At 36.7% G+C, this 10,431-nt stretch overlaps 1 protein-coding gene and 1 long non-coding RNA gene across 2 annotated transcripts; both read right to left on the minus strand.

Moving 5' to 3' along the window:
• Positions 1 to 1,228: 1,228 nt before the first annotated feature.
• Positions 1,229 to 2,127, minus strand: LOC135151726 (uncharacterized). The gene is made up of 3 exons (XR_010290614.1): positions 2,041 to 2,127; positions 1,763 to 1,895; positions 1,229 to 1,641 (listed from the first exon to the last, which is right to left on the minus strand). It is a non-coding gene; the product is annotated as an uncharacterized LOC135151726 (long non-coding RNA).
• Positions 2,128 to 2,219: 92 nt separating this feature from the next.
• On the minus strand, positions 2,220 to 8,189 carry LOC135151591 (uncharacterized). Its single transcript, XM_064090182.1, has 4 exons — positions 5,626 to 8,189; positions 5,419 to 5,518; positions 4,794 to 5,348; positions 2,220 to 2,363 (listed from the first exon to the last, which is right to left on the minus strand). Exons 1-4 carry the CDS (start codon positions 8,187 to 8,189, stop codon positions 2,220 to 2,222), a joined length of 3,363 nt encoding a protein of 1,120 aa, XP_063946252.1.
• Between the last annotated feature and the right edge of the window lie 2,242 nt (positions 8,190 to 10,431).

The following is a 10,431-nucleotide window of genomic DNA, read 5'->3' on the forward strand; positions in this document are numbered from 1 at the left end:
GCGAGAGTGAGAGCGGGAGGGGAGGGAGGGAGGGAGGGGGGAGAGGGGGGAGAGAGGGGTGAGCGGGGGAGGGAGGGAGGGAGGGGGGAGAGAGAGAGAGTGGCGAGGGAGGAGGGAGGAGGGGGGGAGGGAGGGGGGGAGAGAGTGAGAGAGGGAGGGGAGGAGGGGAGGGGGGGAGAGGTGAGCGAGGGAGAGGAGGGAGGGGGGAGGGAGGGGAGGAGGGGGAGAGAGAGAGAGAGAGAGAGAGAGAGGAGAGGAGGGAGAGGCGGAGAGGAGAGAGAGAGAGGGAGAGAGAGAGAGAGAGAGGGGGAGGGAGGGGGAGGTAGGGAGAGAGAGAGGAGGGAGGTCGAGAGAGAGAGAGGGGGAGGGGGAGAAAGGGAGAGAGAGAGAGAGAGATTGCAGAGAGAGATTGCAACCCTACTAATTGCACATATAATAGACAATGACAACCAATAAGAAAATAAGCATACTCGATCAATCAAGTAGATAACAAATATGAATTCGTACCTCTTCAACCTTCCTTTCCATTTGAGGAGTATCATCCTCGACCATCGACCCCACAAGTGTAAAATCTCCCCACCAATCATGAATTCCATTGAACCCTTGTACTTGGATCGGCAGCTGGATCGGAGGCCTCTAGTGCGGTTTTTGCAAAATTCGCGAATCTCTTCTTCAGACATTTGTCGCTGAAATTGAAGGGGGTTCGCACGGACCTCATTGAGCACATTGCGCACGACCGAGAAGGTACACATTGTCGGGAATGACGGCTTCTTGTCTCTGACCGGAAGATCCACCGGCTTCGCCTCTTGTTGAATCCCTGTAACGTGAGGCAAGAGTCGGAATAAGTTGACTAGCACGAGCCTCGGGGAATCCAACAAGGTAGTCCTTCTTAGGCTTTTTGCCTTCGGGAACTCCGGTTGCTGACAACCACCATTCCAAGGGCTCGTCTCTATCCCCTGTTTGTGTAACCGACACCGGCCTGCTTTCTAGAATAGAAGCATATCGTGTCTACAGAGAAATGTGCATCAATCAGTACATTAAACAACTTAAAAAGTAAAATGGACATTGAAACTTTAAAAAAAAACCACAAGACAATCATTTAATTACCGCTATGGCCATTGCAGCAGGCGTGGTATACACGGGGTGCTCGGGATCACTTCCAACCCTTGTATGCGTCCGGTTCCATACTTCAAGGCGAGTTGGATTCTTTCACGTTCCTTCCTTTTCATTTCCTTCCAAAAACAATTTAAATCATCAATATAATATATATGTGAATTAAATCTTAAAAGTGAAATTAAGGTGTGTATGATAATAGATATTTATATATACCTCCTTCACTTTATTAAAAGACCGGGCACCGGCACTATGCACCCGCTCGACGTTCTTGCGGTTCGTAGATCCAACGGATGACCTATGCAAGTGCCCCTCATTCTTTTCCCAATAATTTAATAAATCCTTCCAAAAAAGTTCAGACCAATATCCAGGTCTTAAACTCAATTTTGATATTCCGCTTTCCTTTGATTTTTGCTCAATATTTGTCTTGAGCTCATTCAACGTCCTCTTTATTGTGTTCTTGATATGCTTCTCAATTATATTTTTTGCTTCGGACCGGCTTTGTCCCTTTTGTTGCTTGAAATATAACTACAATTATAATAAAATCAAGATAAATTACATACATATGGTTAGACTATTTACACATAATACAAATAAATAAAAAAGCATGCATACAAATCACGATGTGAGCATAAGAAGAGTAGCTTACATTAAATTCCTCGACTACGTGTTTTAGCCATTCACCATCATGTTCAACAATGTCGGTGAACGTGTAATGTCCAACGGGCCACCTTTCACGAACAATAGCAAGCAAAGTCTTCTTTGCTTGATCATCTTCAATACTACCAAAATGTGAAAAGAGATTATATGTACATATATATGTATGTCAACAAAATTTAAACAAGTGCAAGATACATATATATATATATACAGATAGATAGATATACATATATATATATATATATAAGTTACTACAAGTAGACTTACTGTCCTCCTGAAATATTGATACGGATTGGTTTCGGAGGGACTTTTCCAAACAAACCGGCTGAATGGGATCGTGGCCTCCTAATTACCCTTCGTCTGGAACTTCCTCTTCATTCGGATTCTCCCCGCCTTCATCCGAATCAGTTGGCTCATCACGTATAGCCAAGGTGCTAGACTTTCCTTTACCCTTCCGAGTGGAAGTTGTCTCCTTGGCTTTCCCTTTTCCCTTGCCTTGGTTGTCTCCTTGGCCTTCCCCTTGCCCTTGCCTTTCTTGCCATTAAGGCAATAATCATCACCACAAGGATGACAAACCACCACAAGGTGCCCTAATCAAACACCATAAACACCATTGGTTAGAATATGAATAAAAAAATAATCGACTTTAAATGGAAACTACAACCCCTTTATGAATCAAAATGCAAACCACAACCCCTTAATTATATCACATAAATTTCATTCACAACCAATTATGCAAGCCACAACACCTTATGAATCGACTCATTTTTGAACATATAAACGCCAAAATGAATGAAACCACAACCCCTTATAAATCAAAATGCCAAAATACAAACCACAACCCCTTAATTATATCACATAAATTTCATTCACAACCAATTATGCAAACCACAACACCTTAATTATATCAAAATGCCAAATGCAAACCACAACCCCTTAATACAAACACAAAACCAATTCCAAGCCCTCCTTATGAATGTGAGTACAAACTAAAAATTACAAAAATATAAAAACAAATAAAAAACAGAGATTTCCAAACTAACATATACAAATTAACATATACAAACCAAAACGGTCATATACAAACTAAAACTAACATATACAAACTAAAACTAAAACATATACAAACCAAAACTAACATACACAAACTAAAACCTATTGTTTTCATTCTCATGACATAACCGACGACAAGAACTTGCATGTATATTTCCAAACTAACATATACAAATTTTATATACATACAATGCATACATATAAAAGCTTGAAAACTAAACAATTAAATCAAACAAATTGAAGTTCAATAGAGCTCTATACTAACACAAATTTAAGCTCTATACTAACACAAATTAAAAGTTAGGAGAGGGTTTCGGATTCTACCATTGAAGAGGATTTTGGAGAGGGTTTCCGATTCTTGATTCTTGCCGCCATTGCACTTGATTCTTGCCTTGAAAGAGTTAGGAGAGGGTTTGATTCGAGTTTGGAGTTTGAAAGAGTTTGGAGAGGAAAGGGGTGCAGAGTACTGTCGTTCGTGTGAGAATAAAAGAGGAAAGGGGGGCTTTTTTTTGTTTATATACTGACGCACCAAAACCGACCGGCAATCCGGTCGGTTTTGACCTGGAAATCTGTGCAGTACCATCAAACGACGTCGTTTGTGTCGCGCGGGTGTTTTAATTTTTCACGAAAAAATTCATTTTCCGCGTAATTTTTCAAGGTCGGTCGGTTTTACTGTATAGTCGGTCGGTTTTGTGTTTTTGGGAAAATATTTTATTAATTTAATATTTTGTTTATATAAAGTATTATTATAAAACGTTATAAAAGTGTATTTCGATTCATCGAAATCATCTGAATTTTTGTGTCGACGTTGATGAGATTATTTTATTAACATCCGTACGGTTGGATCGTTTAAATAATAAAACATCAATTTTTGAATAATTAAGAGTGAACGAGATAATTCAAAATAAGACTTCTGGTATATGATTAGTCTTCTGTTTAGGGGATCCATACATATAAGAATATTTTTTAAAAGGTCTAAAAAATTAAAACATCTTAGTCAAGTTTATAATTAACATGTGTGACTTCGTAACGTGAAATTTAGTCGAACCGGGTTTTTTAAAAATATTTTCTTAATTTAAAATTTTATTTATGTATATTTTCACAATAAAAAGGTTATAAAGGTGTATTTCGATTCATCGAAATCATCTGAAATTTTGTCTCAACGTTGATGAGATTATTTTATTAACATCCGTACGGTTGGATCGTTTAAATAATAAAACATCTAATTTTTGAATAATTAAGAGTGAACGAGGTAATTCAAAATAAGACTTCTGGTATATGATTAGTCTTCTGTTTAGGGGATCCGTACATATAAAAATGTTTTTTGAATTGTCTAAAAATTTAAAACATCTTAGTCAAGTTTATAATTAACATGTGTGACTTCGTAACGTGAAAATTAGGCGAACCGGATTTTTTAAAAATATATAGGGAAAGTCGGTCGGTTATATTTGCAATCGGTCGGTTTTCTGCTTTACCGAATGGTAACCGTGGTCGGTTATATTTGCAATCGGTCGGTTTTCTGCTTTACCGAATGGTAACCGTGGTCGGTTATATAGCAGTTCGGTCGGTTTTCTGCGTATTGAATGGTAAAAGCGGTCGGTTATGTGACTAGTCGGTCGGTTTTCTGCGTATTTTAACAAAAAAAACAAGGTTTTGTTGTTTCCTTTCTCTGCCTTTACCTGCGACAAAACCAACAACCATCCAACAAACTAACAAATCAATAATCAATAATTTCATGAAACTAACAAATTAATAATCAATAATTCAACAACATCATAAAATATTCAATTATATTAATCAATTTCATCAAATCCATCATCATAATCATCCTCTTCTTCATCTTTGTCTTCTTCTTCTTCTTCTTCTTCTTCTTCTTCTTCTTCTTCTTCTTCTTCTTCTTCTTCTTCATCATCATCCTCTTCTTCATCTTTGTCTTCTTCTTCTTGTTCATCTTCTTCATGTCGAACGAACGGTAAGGAACCATATTGTGCAAAATCAACAAATATAGAGAATGCACTAGTAGCATTTGATCTATCTTCTTGATAAGCTTCTTCAATATCATTTGATATTTTGATAGATTCGCTTATCGGACGACTTTTAGACTTGACGACCGTAAAATATTTGCCATGTGGATTCAATACACTGGGAGCATAGTAAACCTGGGAAGCTTGACTAGCCAAAATAAAAATCTCATCCGACTTCAATCTTGAAGTAATATCCACGGTCACGACCCTATTTTTATCAATCACAACACCATTTCCGACACTATCAAACCATATACATTTGAATAAATATACATAATTTCCTCCTCGATAAATAAGCTTGACAATTTCCTCCAATTGTCCATAATAATCACTATTGTTATCATGTGAAGTGCCCTTAACAATGACACCGGAACCGGAAGATGTTCTCGTACAAAATTTGTATCCATTGACTTTACAAGTCTCAAATGTCATTACCCGCATAGCCGGTCCCTCAAACAAATATTGAAGAAGAGGTCGGTTTACATCATTTCGTCCAACCTAAAAATATTAAAATTATATTGATGAAATATATTCAAATTTCAAAAGAAATTGAAAAAACAATATATACCTTTTTCAATAACCAATCTTTAAATCGGGTCTTTATGTAACAATCTAATTGTTGAGGTGTTGTCTCCGGACGTTGACTCATAACACGATCTGTAAACCGCCTGAAATAAATTATAATAAATAAATTAAAATAAATTATCAATAAATTATAATAAATTAAAATGAATTTAAATAAATTTAAATAAACCTAAAAAATTATAAATGATACCTTAGATAAGGTTGAATTTCTGGAGAGTTTAGAAGTACATATTCTTCTGCTAACTTTCGCTCTTTATCGGTCAAATAACGACTTCCCTCTTTACCAAGACATTCAATTGGATATTCAAAAACTTCTAATTTTTCGGAGCCATCACCATCAAAACGAGCTTCATTGCGACGTATTTTATTATGAATTGAGTCCGTGGCAAAGTAGAAGGAACAAAAATTAAGAATCTCCTCTTCCATATAACGTTCGGCAATTGAACCCTCGACTCGCGCTTTATTACCAACCTTTTGTTTAAATTTCCCTAATAACCGTTCAATTGGATACATCCAATGCCAATAAGCGGGTCCCGCTAGTCTAATTTCTTCTGCTAAATGTATTACCAAATGCTCCATCGAATCAAACCAAGTCTGAGGAAAAATTGTTTCCAATAAACACAAAGCTCTAATAACCGATTTCGTCATTAGATCCAAGTCGGATCTCGTAATCACAGATGAACATAATTCTTGAAAAAAATTGGAAATCATTGTCAAGGCATCCACAATTGGTCCCGGTAGAAGCTCGCGAATTGATAGAGGCAACAATTTTTGAAGGAAAATATGACAATCATGCGATTTAAATCCAAAAAACTTACACTCCTTAGCATTGCAACAACGAGATATATTTGAGACATAACCGTCTGGAAGTTTCAACGACTCAATCCACTGACATAGAAGTTTGAGTTGTTTTCTACTAAGAGAGTACGGAGCTTTTGGTTTTTTGCCATTTTCATCAATCCACAAATGAGGCAACACACCGAAGTGTTTGCAATCCGACCTTGCCTTGTGGTGATCTTTTGACTTCTTGCCCCCAACAATGGTAAAAAATATGTTCTCAAACACATTTTTTTCGGTATGCATGATATCAATGGAATGTCGCAAACTATGTGAAGACCAATAAGGGAGATCATAGAACATCGGGGCATGAGTCCAATGATGCTCAACCCCATATCCATCACTTCTTTTCTTTTTGTTAGTCTTTCCGGGTGGTGGAAAGTCTATGCTATCAATCCAAGTTTTAACTTCCTCCCCGGATAAGCGTCCACGCCACAACCTTTTTTCCGAATGGTCAAACAAGCTACTCTTCTTACGCAATGGATCATTAGGTTCAAGAAAAATTCGGTTAGTGCCATGAAAAGAACATTTCCCAGAATGTTTTAACTGAAACCCCTGCACACTTCCCAAACACACTGGACATGCAAGCTTTCCTTTCCCCGACCAACCACTTACCATACTCATGGCAGGAAAATCACTGATTGTCCACATAAGAGCCGCTCTCATGGTAAAATTTTGTTTTAGAGATTGGTCATATGTTTGCACTCCGGTATACCATAATGTCTTCAATTCATCAATGAGAGGTCTAAGATATATATTAATATTTTTCCCAATACTCTCCGGACCCGGTATAATATCCGTCAAAAACATATACGGTCTCTTCATACACATGGACGGCGGAAGATTATACACAACAATTACCACGGGCCATACACTATATGTTTTGTTACCCGTATTCCCAAACGGGTTGAAACCATCGGTCGCAAAACCAAGTCTTACATTACGAATTTCTTGAGCAAATGATGGATATCGGAGGTCAAAATTCTTCCATTCGTCTCCATCCGCAGGGTGAGAAATTTCTTTTTCATTGACCTCTCGATTTTTGTAATACCTCATGTGGTTGGATGTATGTGCCGACATATATAAGCGTTGCAGTCGGGGAATCAAAGGAAAATGTCTTAAAATCTTTCTCGGAATTTTCTTACCATTTTTCCTTGATTTATCCAAATATCGATTACAACTACATATATCACACACAATTTTATCTTTGTCATCTCCATAAAATAGCATACAATCATTCTCGCACACATCAATTTTTTCATATTCCACCCTTAAACTTTTCATAACCTTTTTCATCTCATAATAAGACTCGGGTAATGTGTGCTTTTTTGGTAACACGTCCATAATGATCTTAATCAAACTGTTGAAGGCTTTGTCACTACAATTAGACGCATTTTTGAACTCCAACAATTTTGCGGTAAAACTTAATCTTGTAAATTTTGTGCAACCGGGATAAATAGGAGCACCATTTTCAACAATCGCCTTATAAAATTCTTTAGCACTATCATTAGGAGCTTCTTCAACATTAGTAGTACCCGTGGTATCATAAAATTCATGATTCGAACCGGCAAAATCATGTAACATGGAGTTGATATCAACATGATCATCTACTACCCTACGACATTCTCGCGTTTCACATGATTTTCGCTTTTTATTTTTTTGCGAAACCTCTCCGTGCGAAGTCCATACCGTATAACTCTCCATCATACCCTCGGATATCAAATGAAACCGAACATCATCTACCCCTAACCAATTCAAATTTTTACAAAGCTTGCAAGGACATTTCATCATACCTCCCTCCATTTTCAAGCTTGCAAAATTCAAAAATTCCTCTACACCTTCCCTATATTCTAAATTAAGAGTAATTTTATCTCGTTGCAACCGGTTACTAATCCAACTTCGATCAAGATTTGTCATCTACATAAATATATATACACACCACGCACGTATGTATTAACATAACATAAAACATATACACATTACAAATTATCCAAGAAATTTATATAAACAACATTCATACAAATTATTCTCAACAAAATAAATAAAATCACAATGTGATCATAATTAAGAAGAGTAGCTTACTTTGTTTTTGATAATTGATTCCTTCCTTTCTTGTTCTTCTTTTTCTTCTTCTCCTTCTTTTTCTTCTTCTCCTTCTTCTTCTTTTGATATTTGATAATTTCCAAGCTTTGTTGTATAATGAAAGTGGAGAGTAGTTTTTAACTTTTTAGCTCACACAAAACCGACCGACTATCAAAAATAAACGGTCGGTTATGTCTATTTAAACAAAACGATGTCGTATCACTGCTAAAACGCACCTACCCGCCGTTTTTTAAATAATAAAATATACAATGGGGGTCAAAACCGACCACCGGGTGGTCGGTTATGTTGCAAAATAAAACGAACGTCCGTTTCTGGTCGGTTAACGAGCAGAACGCTACTTTCCCAGCATTTAAAACCGACCATATTAAACCGACCGCCCAAAAGCGACCACCAATTCGGTCGGTTTTATTTTGCACAAACGACGTCGTCTTAGCACTTAGCCAAAATAAATCAAGAAATAAAAATAAAATAATCAAAACCGACCGAGGTCGGTCGGTTTTATAGTATGCAAACGACGTCGTTCTTCGGTGCCGCAGAGCATTCTCAAGACTTAGCCAAATAAATCGATAAATAAAACTAATAAGAACAAAACCGACCACCATATCGGTCGGTTTTCTGCACTTGATTATGCTATAAACGGTCGGTTATGACCCAATCGGTCGGTTTACTGAGTTACGGCAATGGTAACCTCGGTCGGTTATGACTTTAGTCGGTCGGTTTTGTCGCTTAAATTTTTAAAAAAAATAATTTGACGGAACTGGTTTTATATCAGAAAACTCATAACAAACGCAACCATTTATTCACAAGTCGTCTGATAAAAACCAGTCCCGTCATTGATAACTCCCTAAAAAATTGTTTAATCTTCAAAATATTTCAAATTAAAATTTATGCGAACAACAAATTAAACTCACACGCTTTATAAAATCAAACTCAAAAAAATATATCAAAATCAAATCAAACTCAAAATCAAATAAAATAGATGAGTAAATCAAATTCAAAGTCCAAAATCAAATAAAATTAATCTTAATAATATTTAAATTTCAAAATCCTATCAAATTCCTAAGCAATCAAGGGGTATGAATATTGGGAGTGTAACTCATAGAATTCAATACAAGGTAATGGAAGGGTGACTCTTGGGATTGTAACACTAATACAATTCAATGTAGAGACTTTTTAGTTGCTTAACACTTGTGCTATAAAAAGGGCTCTAATCTACCACAAATTAACTACAACTACTACAATCACAATCAAAATTACAATGGCAGTCACAATCAACTACAACAACAACACCGTCACAATCGATGGAGTCTCCTATGGCATTCTCGACATCCCCGATGACATTTGGGTGGAAATGGATTGGGATTATAGAATCCCAATCATGTTCATGCAAATGGATCACTATCTCGAACAGGAGCGGTTAGAGGAAGAAAGGCGGGCAGCGCTACGCAAGCAAGAGTGGTTGATTCGCTTCGCGGGGATGATGACCGCGAAGTTGAAGCAACAAAAGAAGGACGAGGACAAGGAGGACAAGGCGGGCAAAGGCAAAGGCAAGGCGGGCCCTTCGGGGATTTGAAGTTGTTACAGTTGTTTTCAAGTGTTTTATTATGAATTTTATTTAAGTATTTATAAATATATATGTTTATGGGTGTTCTTATAAATTATGAATATGAATGAAATGATTATATATTTTGCTTCAAAAACGGACTCCTTCTTCATTATCATGCATTCATGCTTACAAACTCGACTAAAAATCGAATTCAAAGAACATTCACAATTAAAGAGAAACTAAAAATCAAAATCAAAATCAAACTCAAATTCAAAATCAAACTCAAATTCAAAATCATATACATAAAGAAACATATATATACATACATACAAAAACACATATATATATACATACACAAAATGCTAAAGAGAAACTGAGGGAGAGATCGATATACCTTTCAATTGAGATTGAACCCTAATTGAGATTGATATCCAAAATCCAATCGAGACCGAACGGAGTTTAAAATCCATATTCTTCATGTGCATAGAGATTAGTTGGCAGAGACACAGA

This window comes from Daucus carota, chromosome 3, assembly GCF_001625215.2.
Source record: "Daucus carota subsp. sativus chromosome 3, DH1 v3.0, whole genome shotgun sequence".
NCBI classification, from domain to species: Eukaryota; Viridiplantae; Streptophyta; class Magnoliopsida; order Apiales; family Apiaceae; genus Daucus; species Daucus carota.